Genomic DNA, 18335 nt, shown 5'->3' with positions numbered 1-18335 from the left:
CATCATAAGGCATTTATATGAGAAAAGCTCCATGCCTCAGCTTTTGCATCTGTAAAATGGACATAACAATACCTTGAGGGGATCCCAATGAAGATTAAGTCACGTAATACTAATGTTGCACTCATTTTAGCATTTTACATGAATTAAGTTCATGATAAATGTTAACTTTGATTTTCAGTATTTGTGTTCTCTAAGAAAGCATATTTTCTTTTCAACTAGTTGATCTGGGGGAGGGAAAGTGGAGAAAGAGAGAGAAGGTGGGGATAGGTTGCTTTGGACCTTGGTATGCAAAGTGTTTTATGTGTAGAATTCTCCCAAGAAATCTAATCAGCTAAGGCACCTAGTAGGTCACACTCCAGGGAGACCAATGCCAGGAAAAATGGGAAAAATGAGACAACTGGATTGGGAGCCAAGAAACTGGAATTCTTGGTTTAGTACATTCCAAAGAGCTATGGAGTCATGATCAACCACTCCACCTCTGAGAGAAACAGGTCTCTCATTTATCATTTTAGGGGGATCACTGTATTATTCCTAATATTTTCTCTGACACTATGACAATCAGATTCTATGACTTATATTAGAACGAATGGCCAAAGCAACTAAATTCTAAACTATCACCTAGTGATGTGCAAAGGCAAAGTACTTGGTACCTGTCCTTGAAGTATGATGATTTAATTAAGAACATTTTCATACTGTCTTTTTCAAAGTCTCTTAATTATGTAATGCTTCACCAATTATTAAATAGTCCTCTGTAGTGTCCACTAAGAGGAAATTTGAATTACAGGCCATTTGCAGATACGAGATGTACTGCAAACACCTGATAGGCTATAAATTCAGTCTCGTACATCGACAAATCTGTTCCAAAATTGCATCTGAACATTAAAATGACTCTGGCCTTCATTTAATGGTAAGTCCTGTGAAATCAATTCGCTGTTAAAATAGTTTAATTGGAACATATGTATTTTAATTTTTGTGTGTGTATAAAAATGTCTTCTTAATCAATCCAAAACATTCTGAAATTACACTTCCAAGTAATGTAGTCAAAGAACTGAACTTATAACTGAGTAAAACCAAGGATCTAGAAAATTCAGGAAAGGTAATATTCAAATAACAGCAACTACAAAGGAATAAATTCAGAATCTTATTAGTTTAGTGCAATTTTCCCAAAAAGCCACCTAAGGAAGTTTGAATAACCCACTACCATTCCCCAACATAAACTCATATGTTCTCCTGCTCAAATAGTTACACTGTTTTGTTTTGTTTTGTTTCTTTTTAGTGGGTAGACAGGGGTTGGGTGTTTGATAGATGGGCATAATTACTAATTTGTTTTCTCTTTTCTTCCCCTATCTCAATTTCCTTCCTTCCTTCTTTTCTATGGAGTACAGGCCCTTGTTTCACATTCCCAACACGGCGAGTCAAATGTAAAAACATTTAGACCTGTAGCAGTGAGAGTTAATGTATTCTTCATTAAAGAAAAAAGGACTCCTAGGGAATGGTTAAAAAAAAAAAATCAAACAGGTCAGTTAAAAGGGACGATTGATACTTCACAGGGCTGCTTTGCTTTGTAGAAAAGTGGAAGAAAGAAAAAAAAATGGAGACACAGTTCAGCTCTAAAATTTACAAATAGGAACTTTATACTTTCAAAATGAATGTTTTATCATTTTGAAATTACACCAAGGTATAACTGTTGTATTCTTTTCCGGATACTCATCTACCTGGCGGATCCCTCTTCCCTACCTCCCAGAATGATGCTATTTCTGAAGAAAGGATTAAAAGGATCAAAATGTATGGTTCCCCGACTACCGTGAGTGCAGGCTGTAACTCTGAGGATACATTCGCACTTTTAATGGAAAATGACAGAGAAGGTGCGTAATAAATATTGCAGAATGAACAAATGAGTTAGCAAATGTGTGCATGAATGAATACGAAAATACGAGAATCTGAAGGAGAAAAGTGGGGAAAAGAGGAAGAAAACCATAGACATGTAAAGAATAGGAAAAGCAAGAAAAAGCAGAGACATACATATACCTTTGCTGAAACACCCAGAAACTGACCCGTCACCTACCACAGAGAGACCCTAGGAAGGAAGCAGGTAAGAAAGAGACGGGAGTAAGCCTGAAAGAAAAACAGCAACACCACAGAACCCCTTCCACCCACCATCTACTGTGATAAAAGCCTTTTGGTGGGAAACATTACAAAAACATTCTCAGACACAGATATATTCTGATGTTCTTGATACCGAAGCACTCCTCTGAGGCCTCTGAATGCCCTACGACTTTAAGATTTTTAAAGTCCTGTTGCTTTTTTACAACCACAGGCATAAATGGAGATACAGCCCTTTGACAGCACGTTAGACCCAGTGGAGCCCCAGGTCAGGGAGTTACCATCATCAATGAATCAGGAGACTGACAGCCTTCGTGGTCATGTCCTTGACCATCTCAAGAGATGGCCTTACATTTCTGTAAAACTACTACCCTTTTTAGGTGAAGCTGACACAGTCACCTGGACACATGCTTTTCCAAAACCTAAATCATTAATGTTACGGTAAGACCCTGAGAGGTTTCCTATAACCTAGTCCTACTCAGTACTTATTTCCTGGGTAGTAATTGAGATCAAGACACTTAGGTGAGGGTGAGGGAAAGGTGGGTGGTAGGATAGAGAGAAGTGGGACAAGACACGAACCTCAACCTGGAAGACCTTATATTCTGATCCACCTCAGGTATTCTCAGGTCCTTTACCTCATAGGGCCTGTTGCTCATACTCCTTAGCTGACAGGCTATCAGTTGTTCCTTTCCAAACAAGATCATAGAGCCTAAATATGTTTCCACTCAATTCAGTTAAGTATTTGCACATCCGAGCCATGGTGTTAGCCACTTGCAAGAGACGCAGTAATGAGTGAGTTAAGACTCCCAGTCCCAACAATCTCACAGTATAAAGGCAGAAGAAAACAAGTAAAATAACAGCTTTATGGTAAGATGGAATGCGAACAGAAACTGGGGGATTAAGAGAAGGACAAATCACATCTACCTTCATTGTGGGGAGGGAAGGTGAAAGGCAGGGAATTGGAGAAAAAGGTTTGAAGCCAGCTCTGGATAGATGAGCCATCAAGAGCTCCTCCCGCCTTCTCAGTGTCTATAAATAATCCCAGGTGCTGTCATTTCATTTAATTACTAAGCCTCTCCAGATGGAGAAAAATAATTAAGCAGTCTGTACCACCGACAGGATATAAAGAATGGGTTAGCAACTTGTGAAACATTCGAGTTTTGAAGTTTGCTTTCAACTATGAAGTAAGGGCAGAAACGAAGAAGGGGCAAATGACTGAACTATAGACGTTAGTGAAAACTGAATGACTATAATCATATTTCGGGTAGGAATTCAAATAGAAAAAAAAACACTGGTAACAAAGGGGCTCAACTTTCCCAGAAGACACAGACATGCTAACATTAAATGATGAAACCTTAGGGTGGTTGAAGACAGGTTATCAAAAAGAAACACTTTAAGACAACCTATAAATAAATCAGGACACAATTTATTTATTTCTTCAATGTCCAAGAAATATACCATTGACTGGGCCTCTGGATGCAGACATAATAAAAATTTTATATCTTTGCATTTGATAACAAAGCTTCAGAAGTGACTATACCTAAAAGGTCTAACAGGGGAGCTGGAAAGGATATCACATGAGAAAAATTTCTAATTGTAGATGCTCTTAAAGAATTACATATTTATAATTCCAAAGTTCATGGGAATCAGGAAAATATAAAAAAAATTTAGGCATTCAAACAACAATGGAAACCAGGTAGTAAAATGGATAGGCCGTTTCTCCCCAAAGCATAAATTCAATAAAATATTAATGAATTCAAAACAATAATCGGTAATTTTTCCTGAAAAAGCACAATAAGCAAACCTATAAAACCACAATATTCAAAACTATCAGAAGTTTGGAGATAACCAAAGTTGTATGAGCATCAGATGGCTGCAGGTGGCGTCTGACCTGTCTGTTCTGATGGGAAGTGTTCGCCAAGGAATGACAAAGAAACAGATTGGGAGAAAGAAAAACCAAATCAGAACCCAATTCAGAGAGCGATGATAAAAGATTCGTGGTCTAAAAAATACAGGCCTGGTTAAAAATAAGGTCATTCTGAGAACTTGGTACACTCTACTCAATAAACCAATTAATTCCATATTGTGAGTTATTTTCAAAGCTAAATATCTGTTCACAAATTGCCTAATCATTGCACTGTCATTTCAACTTTCCTGTAAACACAGTTTTTCATATTTTGTTCTTTAAACAGATAATCTCTGTAGAGCATTATCAGGTTAAAAGAATATATTTAAAAGATATTTTAATGACTTCTGGTATTTTATATTTTTTATAGGAATTGAAATCAGGCTAACAGTAAAGAATAGTAGAGGTTCTACTTTAATAAACAAAATAATAATTTTAATTTTTATAACTTACATAATTATCTAACAAACATATATTCTCTTTAGTGATTTAACAACAAATACCTCTATTCCTTGCCAATTTCTTCTTTTAATTAATTAAAAAAATCTTTTAAAATCAAGCTTCATCCTTGCCTTTCTCCTATAATTTCCATATGGATGATGGTTCAAAGGTGTCTGAGAACTAGAAAGAAAGGAGTTTCTTCCTCCAGGCACATGATTACCACATGTTGGAAAATTATAACAAATATTCCACTCACCAGTGGCTGTGATGTGAATGCACCTTCTAGAGCAGGGCTGGCCTCAATGCACACAACAATACATGGCTGCCGTGATTTGCTACCATTCCTACATGACACCGGTCCTTCATTCTTTGGTGTTCACACAAACCGTGGTGAGACCTGGCTCACTGTCTTTCAGGACAGACTGACTTTCAACTCTGTCTGTAACCAAAAGATGCCAGCTATCATTCGAAGGTGCTAGGGTCCAGGTTGGGTCATGATCTTAAGATCACGTTGACATGAGGCACGAAGAAGACTGCCTGGAGATCGTGGTGCAATGGGAATGCACAACCCCTCCAAATTAGACAGATGGCCACTACTAAGATCTTGAGTGCTGATAGTCAACAGAGCATAGTATGTAAAATCTTCCATATTTAAATGAAGCAAAGCACTGGAAACCCTATGTAGGTTCAACAGTCATGTCCGTGAGCTACAACAGGACCACATGCAGGCAACCCCAAGTCCAGGGAAGCCAGTACACGGTTCCTTGGTCAACCATGTGCCCACTAGGTTTGTGCCTGTTTTGGTGTTTTGGCAACATTAAGAACTTCATCATATCTAGTCACAGAAAAGGCAGTGAGAGAGACAAAACTGCCAGGAATAAGAGGCACACGATGAGGAAAAAAAAAGAAATGAAAATAATGAAAAATTGAAAGTGTAAGAAAATTACTGTAGTGCATGAGTAACTTGGCATAAAGGCTGTAACATCTACATGGAACTCAGCCTTGCCTAGACATGTGCTCATGGGCCATTCATACCATGTTACTCTGGATAATGAATGTGTGCTTTATGAGCACCAAGTCAGAGAACAGTCTTTATGACTGGAAGTCTCTCCACTCACCTCTCTCTACCCATTATCATATGGGACTGTGACAGTGAGGTCCACCCATGTGGGCAAGAGCTGATTACATTTATTGTATTTAATGTAGCGACTAGCATTGAATCAGTGCTAAATAAATGATAAATGCTTCTTTAATACCAAAAGATAAAATAACAGGTTTGAATTTGGAAATATATACCAAGAATCATCTGACTAGTTAGGGAAGAAATATAAAACTCTGAAATTTAACATTCTTAAAGCAAGATTCAAAATACTAAGATCTCAAAATACAGCATCTAACTAGACTGCCAAATGGAAAATAACAATTATACCATCTTCCTTTCCATTGCATGACATAGTGTTAACTAAGATGCATAAATGTATATGTGGACTTAAAAAGAAAACAAAACAAACAGCTGCAATCTTAAAAGAAAAATTGGTTCTATTTAATATTATCTGTCCTCTATTTTGTGTCTACAGAAAAGCAAGCCAAAATTTAAGAAAGGACTTACCAGATGAAACACACATTAAATTTCTTTGTATGTGAACTAGTGGTCAATCCCTAGAAATAGTTTAAAAATTCAAAGCCTAGATTTCACACAGAGGTGTTTTGCCGGTTTATACACTAATGCGTACCTTATCTGCCTAAAACTCTAAACAGTCTTGTATTTAATAAGAGATTACAGAGCTGGAAAAATAGAAAGCTTTTGAGTAAAGCATGCTGTGAGTCCTTCCAGTACTCATAAAAACATTTTTAAAATTTAGTTTCCTGTAAAAAAAGGTGACTAACAAAGTAAGACCTGGTTGGGCTGGGCATGGGTAGGCATGACAGAAAGGGAAGAGGGGGTAGATTTGATGGCAGAGCTATAGGAGTAGAGGTGACATGAAAAGCAGCATGCCCAGAGGGCAACACTGGAAAAGAAGGATAAAGCATGTAAGTGGAAACTGTTTAAGAATGGTTCCAATGACCCCAGTACTGCCTAAGGCAAACTGGTCATGGTTAAGATGCAGAAGGGGACGGGACTGACCTGCCAATAGGACAGCGCTCAGAAGAGACTTAGGCTAATGCAAAGAAGATACATACACCACGGGGTCTCCATCCCACAGAAACAGAGATGCACAGATATGGACACATATTTTATTTGGCATTTGCCAAATGTCTACTATGTGACAGAACCTACACTAGGGACTTCATTTAATTGACTACTACAATCTTGATGATGTAGAAGTTGCTATCCCCATTTCACAGATGAGTAATACTGAGGTTGGAAAGTTTAAATAACTACATCACCATTATGTGGTTTAATGGAAGAAATGGAACTCAAAAGCAGATGTTTTTTACTTCCGTGAATAAGCTCTTAGAACACTACGCTCTACTGTGGTTCCTGAACGTAATCAGGGAAAGATGTGTGGGAAGGCCATGGCAACAGACGGGGAAAATCAGTCAAACACACACACAAATGACTCCAGAGTATGTGACCGTCACAATAAGAAGTAGATTTTACAACAGCACAGACCCAGGATGCCTCGCTGTATAAACAACTAAAAAGTAAGTTTCACAAAAATATTTGCCCTTACTATGTGTGACATATTCAGATTTTCTTTTTTTTTTTCCCTATTGTTTCATTTTTTTAAAGATGCTGGTCAGGACTCACTGAAATGATTTCACGGCCCACTATTAGGTCAGAATCCATAGTTTGAAAACCAGTGCTTTAAACAATGCTGATGACTACCATTCTTGTTTTTGAGGCTTGGGTAGAATATTAGGCTTTTCAATTGTTCACATATAATCTCCCACTTGAACCTTTATCCAATCAAAGAAAAGGGAGAGAGGGTAATTAAGAGGGAGAGAGAAGCAGTGGAGAAAATTATCCACATGGGTCACTAAAAAGGGTATGTAAATTTTAAATAAACTTTAAATAGAAAAAAAAAGGGTCATACTAAAAATGGTAGTGAAATCAATATACTCCAAACAAAAACGTCTCCATCTCAATGACAAAGAAGCTCATCCGAAAGGGCTGAGGCTAAACACCCATGTTGGAGAAGGTTCTGATGTCTTTAATATTCCTCTGAGTTGTGAGAAAGACATCATTGCCCAAAATGACTCACTGGTAAAAGGAATGCCAAAAAAAGGGAATTTTTAAGACCAAAACACAAGTTATATGCTTCCTACTACTCAGGCTGCCTTCCACACCAAAAAGCACCAGGTTGCCAGCCTGTTCACTACACCAAAAGGGCACCAGCCTGGAAGACCGGGCTACTTAGTCAAGACATTTGCTGACCAACACTACTTCGATTTGATGTGATTTATTTAAAAGCCTGGATAATATCTATGGAAGGATACAACATTTGCTTCCAGTATGGAACCAACACATGAACCAAGGATACTCAATAACACATACACAATAAAAGAGAGAAAGAAAGGATGGGAGATCATGAATGTGCCAACTTAGAAATGGTCTCAATAAAAACGTCAGTTACCATGGGACTTCAGGGAGGGAAAGACAGGGGTCTCTTTAGAGAAATGACTGATGCTATTTATTAATCTACTTGCAAGTAATGTCAAATTTTAAAGTTGCTCCAAAGAAAATCACCTTTTTTAACACAGCAGCCTCTTAATATGCTAAAGGAACCTGTTCAAAACGCTTCAGCAGTGAAGTCACTTAGATGATAAATGTGTTCTTCAATCTGTGCACCAGTCAAGTAGCAGTAAAATCAGAATAATTCATGCAAAAATTTTCATTATGTTTCTAAACATACTTATTTACATTTTAAATCACACATTAGACAATATGAAATATCTTTCATTTAGACAGGTGTGAACTAAAAAACAGATGCATTCATTAAACATGGAACAATTCGACAAATTTTTAAAAAGTGCTCAGAGAACTCTCTGTTTTGAAGTACTTTAGCCACTGTTAACTTACTTGAAAAAATATGGCCATGGCTCCAATTATTCTGTTTTCAGAAATTGCAGTTTGAAAGCTGTCAAAGTCATCTGGATTGTAAAAGAAAATCTGCATCTGTAAAAGAATAATTAAAAAATATATTAGGAAAAATTTCAAACCTTCATAAAAGTAGGGAGAACAATACCAGAGACCTAAATTCCCCACTTACTCAGATTTTGCCAAATGTATTCATCTATCCATATTTTTAATTTGCTCAAGTATTTGAAAGCAAATCCCAGATATCATTTTATCCCTCCAAACTCCAGTAGGCATCACTAAAACACATCTTCTCACAAAATGACAATGCCTTCATGCCACCCAACATAAGTAACACTGGCACCTTCTTACTACCCAATAGTAGTGTCATGCTGAAAGATCCCGACTAAGAAAATTTTAATGGCATTTAATACCTTGAAGTTAAACACCAAGCCTGGGAGAGTCAGTCCACGTGTAGAAATTATAAATGCTTAAGTGGTCACATCTTGATAAATGCCCCTTCCAGTAATAAGAATTTTAAGGGGTCTCTCAATAGCTCCGAGTGGAATGTTTCACCGATTCCACAAAAAAATTGAATGGCGATGATAATACTAATGCTTTACATTTTACAGTTTGCAAAAAAACCCATACGTTATTTCACTTAATACACTTAACAACTCTGATAAGGCAGAAATTACTACACTTAGTTATAACTGAGGAAATTGTGCCTCAAAAGTTGATGCTAACTTGGCTAAGAGTAAACATCAGAGGCAGAATATAAAATCCAAGTGATCTCATCCCAACCTTAAATACCATTCCAAACATTTGACTAGGGTTCTCTTACTCAAAAAGCAGAACACAGATAAGTCAACTTAAAACCATTAAACAACTTAGATGCTTGAATACACCTTGATATTGAATATAATTCAGAGAACAAAAATGGACCACAGCATACTTTAGACACTAGGTATGTGATGAAAATAATACAAGCGGGTTCTGTCCCGTTTACTTGCCTGTGCGACTCCAAGCAAACAAGTTAATTTCTAAGCACCCACTTCCTCATGTATAGAATCAAGTGCTTATCCTTGGTAGGGAAGGTGGCGGTCACACAGCCATGCAGAGACAGTGTGCAACATCACGCTTAGACCTCATCTGTGCTCAACAAGCTGCCGCCATCATCACCATCTTACTGTCATCATATTTTAAAGTTAACATTTGGCAGACATCTTAAAATTTATAATAAGAATGTGATTCCACTGAAACTTCTAGAATGACCTTACTCGTACAGGAAATCAGATCTTTTCTACCGTTAGCTCTCTCCCATGACCTCTACCTCCCCACTTTTCCAAATGGCATGATACTAGTTTCTGAAATAAACCGAACAACCATATACCCCAGATGGAGTTTGGAGATCTGACACTGAACGATGAACTTCCAGTGGGGAAATCCAAGTTAAATACTATTAAGTCAGACAAAGACAGACAGCACATGATTTCACTTATCTGTAGAATCTACAAAATAAACTAAACAAACAAACCAGAAATAGACTCATAAGCACAGAGAACAGACAGGTAGTTGCCACATGGACAGGGGTCCAGGGGATGGGTGAAATAGGTGAAGGGATAAAGAGGCACACACTTCTAATTATGAAATAAATTAATCGCAGGGATGAAAGTACACAAAGGCAATCATACAGTAATACCTGTGTATGATGACAGACGGCAACTGCAGTTATTGTGGTGAGCATTTAGCAATGTATATAATTGTTGAATCACTATGGTGAACACCTGAAATCAATATACTATTCTATATCAACTGTATTTCAATTAAATTTTTAAAAAAAGGCTAGCTGAGGTATATGTCACAGGTAAACGGAATCCTGAGAGAATTAACTAATTTGTTAAAAACAAAGTGACACTTTCTAGGAAAAGTCAGGTATTCAAGTGGATGGGAGAAGGATGCGGACATTCTTTTGGAGAATTTTCTTTCTTCTAGCAAATAATTTTCTTCTGGCTGTGAGTTTCCACCCATTGCAGCAGCCTCTTACAAATGTGTTGCCTTTAGGTTTGGACAGCTTTAGACATCATGAATTTACAATGAGAAAAATCCATTCAGTGAGGTGCAGATTAAAACTATTTAATGTTGGGTGAATTGCTTTGGGTACAGTGCTACTAACACAAGAAAGAAACTCCACACAAGTATATTCAGAAAATTACATTTCACTTTCCTTTTAAAACTCAGATCCTAAATTAAGTAAGTTCAAAGAAGGTTTTCTTATTCTTCAGCCCATGAGCAGAGGCGACATTGTTTAATGCATCACCTGAATAGTGTGTGATACAAAATATTTTAAGACCTCTTCAAGGGCATTTTCATTTACAACTGGGTGAGGAAATTCATTTTCAGAAAATGTCTTTGAGTCATAGCTCCACCCATTAGGATAATGAAACGTCTCATAAAGAGAACAGCAGCAGGTGGTCTGAAATACCAGTGTTCCTTGCTGTATCTCTCAGGTCGTAGTCTACCGAGTTATGTTAACTTTTGAAGCTATCTTACATATAGGAAGAAGTAAGTACTTCGGAGTTCTGCTGCATGAACTTGACTTTAAATTGTTCTGTTCTTATTGCTGATGAGACTACTTTGGGCAGAGACTGGAAAACTGTTTTCCAGGCGCATCTTTGGAAGGTGTTGGGGCAGCTACTAAGTATCTTGAGTAGCCCATCGACTTTCTTATCTTCTCTCAAGAGCTATACCCAGAGCCTTCCCTTCAACAGCACCAAAAGTGTTCTTCCTAATAATGTGAATCTAAGTAATGTTTGCTGTATAGCGATCCTCCTCCTGATGAATCACAGTGCACATCGGGGAAAGGAAAGATCTGGAAAATCCAGCAATAAAAATCTATTAACTGCTTCATACATCCTTTCCCCCCAGGCCCCCCAATTAATGACATTTCACCCCATTTCCACCTCCTCTCTGTGCACACACACACGCAATTTTTTTCTGAATCATTTAGTAGTAAGAGGGAGAAAATTTGTACCTTCACTACTAAACACGGAAGTGTGTAATTTCTAAGAATAAGGACATTCTCTTATATAAGCACAGTATAATTAAAGTGAGCAAATTTCACCTGGATAGAATACCATTATTTCACTCACAGTACATTTTTGAATTTTGGCAAGTACCCAAATAAAGTCTGTGATACATTATTATTCTGCTTCTTAGTCCCTGACAACCAGACTTTGCATTTAGTTGTCTTGTTTGTTTACACTGACCCCTCCCACTCCCACTTTCATCTGGAATAGTTACTCAGTCTCTCTCTGTCTTTCTCTGTGTTAACAGTGTGACACACAGAAGGCCGGCTGTTGGGTAGAACACGGGGTCTGTCTCATGGCTTCTCATCATTAGGCTCAGGTCATACATCATGGACAGGTTTCCACAGCAGCAATACCGTCTTCACACTGCATTATGTGGGTTTTCCTCAATATCAAGGGTATTTAACTTGACCACAGACTTAAGTTGATTCTGCCAGGCTTCTCCACTATAAAGTTATCAATCTGCTTTCTGTAATTAAAAATACTTTGTATGGAGATCTTTGGAGATTACACAAATATCCTGCTCTTCATCTAATTTTCATCCACTTGTTTTAGTATCTATTGATAATTGTCTAACTATATCAACCCTTCTATTTATCAAGTTGTTCTGGTAGAACGAATAGCTTTCCCTTCTCCACAGTTTAGTCACTCATTCATTTAATCACACACATATGGGCTCACTTATTTTTGCTTTTATTTTATTCAGTGGGTTTTAATCCATTACCATTATTTATTTTGATGCTCAAACTATCTCACATTTGCTCAATAGGAAACCTTTCTAATGGATTCCTGTCATTCTGCCATGTTCTCATGATTTTTTTTTTAGCACCTCCTCATTAGCTGACACAGATCATCTAGGCTCATATTTATTTTTCCCTCCTCTAGCCCTAAAATTGGCAATTTCTTGAGTGAGCTCTTGTTCCTTTTAGTATAAAGAATTGTATTTAAAGACCTAAAAATGTTAACTCGGCACTTCCCAAATGTTTGCAATTACAACAGTTTGGTTCTTCAAAAAAACTACCTTGCTTATGGCTCAGGGACTCCACTCCAACAAGAACCTTCTTTGCAAAGGGAAGAAAGCTGGATCAACGTTGTGTATATGGATGTTCCTCCACCACATAGAGTGCCATGAGTCTTCTAAGTCTGCTTAACCACAGAAACAATCTACATGAAGCTCAACTCAAGAGGCACTGGGAGACGATGTACACAAGGGCGCAATCAAGGGATCAGTGCTACAAAATCTTTCAAATTCATGAATGAGCCTCACAGGACTTGATGAAATCATTCGCTCAATTCTACCTTGTGGAATGGCTAGACAGGAAAAACTCCAGGCATTTCTCTAACCAGATCAAGGTGATAGATCAGAGTATCTCATGGTATAACCTGACATTGGAAAATAAATTTGACAGGGGGAAAAACCCTACCACTGACCAAGAAGCATGTGATTAAATACGGATACAGAAAATGCCTGAATGAATGGCCACACTACCAAGTAATGGGCAGGAGATTAAACGTCTTGTGAGCACAGGGTTGATAGTGTTCCGGGTACAGCATGAGGCATAAGAGTAACAATAAAATGCCCACTTAGTGTCCCCTTTCTCCTGCCTAGTGCCATTTTTTCCCTTAAAATGACTCTATTTCCAATTTGATTTAAAAGCTATGTATGCCTGCTTTTCAATTTGTATCACCCTCTGTGTTAAACTGAATGAACAGAAAGCAAAACAAATCTGAAAACTAGAGCCTTCATATTTTTATTAAGATTTCAAACACTTAGTGCCTACTGTATGCCAGGTATTGTACTATCATTCATTGACACTCAGTGAGGAAGTACCACCATGATCCTCATTTCACAACCAAAGAAATTTAAGGATTTCCAAACTTGGTAAAGCTCTTAAAAAAGGAGGGTGGGGTTAGGATAAAACTTAATCTATCTAATCGTAGAGTTCAAAGTCTTTATCACTGTGCTTTCTTCCAATGGGCAAGGATATTTGCCTAATTCCCTTTACATGTAAGGAATGAGGTCACAGTTCGTGCTTGGGAAGACTGAACTACCAATAATGAGACAAGGTTAACTTTCTCTGAATTCCAAAGTTGCATCACAAGTAAACCTATCACCAAAAAAATCACAAGGCAATGAATGGAGTTGGCCAAGTGAGGCGTATATTAAATGAATACTTAAATAATGCAGGCAATGGGTGAGAGAAGGCAGACTGTTATCCAATGTTACATATGTGCAGAATAAGTCAGCCCTCATATCCCCGTGATAATGGAGGCAAGAGGCAATGATCCCAACACAAGCGTGGAAAAATCCAACAGTGACTTCCTTGGTCCTTTGGAAAGCTCTGCATTTTAAGTTTTTCAACATGTACCCACCCCCCACATAAATATATAGGGCCCCCCAAAAATATCATGATGAATTAAGTAAGGAAACAGCATGCAAACAGCTCTTAGGAAAAGTAGTCTACTGAAAGGTCCACTAGACATTTCCAGGACACTGCCTGGCAGCTTTAATGAGAGAGGAAGAACACACAGGAAAAGCTACAGGAAAAGTACTGACAGAGATGAGGTGTAAATGGGATGAGGTAAAGATGGTGAGTAAAAAGGGAACAGCAGAACTAAAAACCACGTGGGAAGTAGCAGATAAGAGAACTGAAACGTCAAGTGTATTTTTCTGATCATGTTTGGTGCTAACCTTTAGGAAGCCAGCTGAGAACATGGTGGGAGACTAGAAACAGAATAAAAATGTAGTGAAGGCAAAGTAAAAACCCAAACACAGTTAATGTCCTGCTGGTTCTACTTATTGGGTGATCTGCAAGGGAGGATGTTGGATATGAAGTTTTGGTGTAACAGGTTTTAATCGAACTTGATTTTTAGATTACTCTGTCCCCTTAACTATTAAAGCCAGCTCTCACCCACTCAACACAGTGCACTCTATTTCTTTAATTCTGTTACCGCCATCAGACTGGAAGATCAATGCAGGCAGGAAGCGTATTTGCCGAGCCAAGGCTGTGTCTTGAAGAGTGCTGTTCATTGTAAATACCAGCAATTTATTTTTTGGAATGAAGAAGATGAGCTGGGGCTCTGAGTGGCTGGAGGCAAGGACAGCCAAATGATAAAACCAAAATTATAACGACGTTCTTGCTATCTATAGGAATAAAGAACAAAATGAGTAACAGGGTGAGATCAGTATAAGAGAATGAATGGATTAAAGCCACTAGGAAGATGCTCAGCAAAGTGCAAATATATGCCAAAGTCACTATGAAGTGGCTGAATGGCCCCAGGATGGTCCTGTTAATAAACACAGGTTATATTACTTACTCTTACATTTATAAGAAATTCAAACTATTTTATGCAAGTAACTCCAGCCTGAAATTCTAACACTTCAACAAAAGAAATTCTAGTCATTTAAATTATGGAGAAAAATGATGAATACACACTATGTGTATTATATAAAAATATATAACACACATATTCTGAATTCAAAACTATGATATGGGTATTCTGTTTTATAACAATGAACAGTTTTTACTCCCAGTTACTTTATTTAAGGATCATTATATTTTTAACCCCCTATGATGGTTAATTTTATGTGTCAACTTGGATAGGCTACAATGTCCAGTTGTTTGGTCAAACATTATTCTAGATATTGCTGTGAAGGTATTTTTTGATGTGATTAGTATTCAAATCAGTAGACTCTGAATAAAGCAGATTAACCCTCCATAATGTGGAAAGCCTCATCCAATCAGTCGAAAGCCTGAGGTCTCCCTAAGATGAAGGAATTCTGCCTCCAGATTACAAAATAGAAATTTTGCCTGCATTTCCAGCCTTCAGACTCAAGGCTGTAATGTCAGCTTTTACTGGAATTTCTAGCTTGCTCTGCAAATTTTGGACTCGCTTGCCCCCACAACTGAATGAGACAATTCCCTAAATTCTTAGTGTCTGTCTGTCTCTGTAGCTCTTTCTGTCAGTCTCTCTTATTCCTTCTATTTCTCTGGAGAACCCTGATTAATACACCCCTCTCACCCCCCACTGAAGTCATCACTGGTTTTAAGCACACACAGAGATATATGTGTATGACATATCATAAAACCATTCTGCAACCCAGTTACTTTTTGAGCATCTTTGAGGTCTGAGCTTCATTACCTCATTCACCTCTTTCTAACCGGCTTCTCCCATGAAGAATGTAGCCTGTTACAACCCAGTTCACACACTCGTGGCAACAGAAAAATGTCCATGTTGGCAAACAAAATGACTGGGTGATATTAAATGGAGATCAAAGAGCCTGGACTATATACAGTCAGATCTGGTATCAAATGGAGGCAGTATTTACCTCATGGGATCATTGTATAAAGACATATGTAAGAACAAACTAAGCTCTCTCACTTATTATTATTATGTGTCTTTATTACCATTCTTTATGACCAGAAGGGATATGTAAATTTAGGTGAAAATAAATGGTTTCCCCTGGCCAGCCAACATCTCAATGAGTCATAACACAAAGGTATAGCAAAGAAACCTGTGCGTTGGCTTCACGTAGCCTGCATTGGGAGAATATTTTCAGAAGAACTATGCTCCAAAGAGTAGCAGCTATTCAGCAACTTTGCAGGCAAGGTAGCATTTAAATAAACATTCTGATGCATTTGCTTCATACAATGTCATTAATCATAGAGTGCACGAATCCTTACTTATTTCCTTTTTATACTTGCCTTATACCATGGCATTATCTTCAACTACTTTAGGGCAGGAGCCCACACTGCTGGAGCAGACGCACCGAAGCGCACACTAGGGCTGTGACTCATGCACTCAGGTGGCGGGATGGTTTGGGGATCCCTTTTAAAAGTCTCCATGTGTAACTGATTCACGTCATTGAGAGTCTTTTTATTAGGTAATTTCTGAAATTTCTGGTTTGGTGGTGCATCTGATTAGTCAACTAAATACTTGGTATGGAAAAGTTCAGGCTCTTGCTTACAACAGTAAATTAGATTTTTCAGGGATTTACTATGCATGATTCATGAGTTATTTCTTATAGGTCAGCATAAGTTTGAACATGAATGAGGTAGGGTTAGCATCTACCTATATGTTGGCCAAATACCCTTATCATGTACTCAGGAAAGAGGGCCGTAAGGTAGGGCTCTCCCATGTAATTAGCTCTGTGACCTGGCTGAAGTTAGTCACGTTCTCTGAGTCTTAACATCGCCATGAGTAAACTGAGGATAATAAATACACCACTGGGTTACAGTGAGGATTAAATAAAATAACTCAAGTAAAGCACCTCCCATAACATCTGGGATGCTGCAGGCCCCCAGCTCACTCACATGTTTTTAAAAATTAAATCATAAGTCAAAATAAGGAAAACATTAGGAAAAAAATAAGTCAGTGAAAGGGCTACTTGCAATAACCCCCAACTGGAAACTACCCAAATGCTGATGGATAATAGAATGCACAAGCACACTCTAACAGTAACACAACAGAATAGCTAACAGAAAGCACAACAACAGGGGCAATACGGGGGATGATCTCACAGATACTGCTGAGCCAAGTAAGCCAGATCGCATCCCCACCTCCACACAAAGACTACACCATGAGATTCCACTGGAATCAAGTACAAAACCAGGAAAAACTCACGCAGTTAGAAGCCAACACAGCGGTTACCCCCGGGGGACACTAATTGGAAATGGAATTTTGGGGGTGCCAATTAGTGCTTTTCTTAATATGGGGCTTAATTACAAGAATATGAAAAATTGTTCAGCTCTAAACTCTCTATTTGTGAATGTTCCTCTTTGTATATGCTATTTCAATAAAAAATAAATGAAAGTTATGAAATAGTTGTGCTTTTGAGACTGGAATAAACAAAAATATGTCCCTAATAATAGAGCAGGGATATTTGCAGGCAGGATGCAAACATCCCTGCCCTGCACCCACTTAATTCCCCAGAGGCTACCCCAAACTGAGGGTCAGGCTAGAGAGAACTTCCGTGCTTGACAGAGCAAAGTCAGGTGAACTGTCCCTGGATGTGTAGAATCCTACCAGCCGAGGACCAAAAAACAATACCAAACCCCCCTTTTCTTCATGGCAGAAAGTGTAATTAAAGCCAAAGGCAGCTTGTCCATAAAACATTCCACTAGGGCTGCTCAGATGTGCTGGTATTTACACTATTGCACATGAATTAATTCCTTTCATCTCTGCCATCACTTTTGTGGGTAGGCACTGTTCTTTCCCCCATTTTATACAAAATGAAATTAGGGCATATTTTTATTAGGTCTTATCTATGCAGTATAAAGCTGGGGTTCAAATCCAGGCATTTGGTTGCAGAACCCACACATTTTAAATCCTCTCCATACAATGGCCTGATCAGAATTTCCATTAGCAATCAGAAATGCCTGTTAGTTATCTCTAGGATCCCAGCACAAAGCTTGCAGAATAGTGGTTCTCAACCCTGGGCAATTTTGGACCTCCGAGGAAACTGGCCACGGCTAGAGTTATTTCTGTTTGTCATCACTGGAAGAGGAGCTACAGGCTTCTGCTGGGTAAGGGCCACAGATGCTGCTGAAGCCCCTACAATGCAGAGGACAGCCTCCCAGCACAGACTTGCCCTGCCCCAAATGACAGTAGTGCTGAGGTATACAAACCATGCCTACCCTGTCTTGTCACATGCAACCTGGTCAATGGATATGGTAAAGCGTTTCCCACTAATACTGAATTTTAAAGGGGGAGGAACAAGTCTGTTGTAATGGGGAAAAAAAGATAGGAGGGCAGCTTTGCCCCTACCCACAAA

The 18335-nt window shown here is 38.3% G+C and overlaps 1 protein-coding gene across 3 annotated transcripts in view; it reads right to left on the bottom strand.

Annotated features, from left to right (window-relative positions):
• PTPRG (protein tyrosine phosphatase receptor type G) overlaps positions 1-18335 on the bottom strand; it is a 624649-nt gene that overhangs the window by 184968 nt on the left and 421346 nt on the right. For all 3 annotated transcript variants that reach the window (XM_037019107.2, XM_037019108.2, XM_037019109.2), the window contains exon 5: positions 8475-8570. In XM_037019107.2, coding sequence (XP_036875002.2) covers positions 8475-8570 — 96 coding nt within the window. The remainder of the gene's footprint in view (positions 1-8474; positions 8571-18335) is intronic.

Source organism: Manis javanica, chromosome 3 (genome assembly GCF_040802235.1).
Source record: "Manis javanica isolate MJ-LG chromosome 3, MJ_LKY, whole genome shotgun sequence".
NCBI classification, from domain to species: Eukaryota; Metazoa; Chordata; class Mammalia; order Pholidota; family Manidae; genus Manis; species Manis javanica.
Note: the sequence above shows the minus strand (reverse complement) of the source record. Positions and strands in the feature narration are given on the sequence as shown.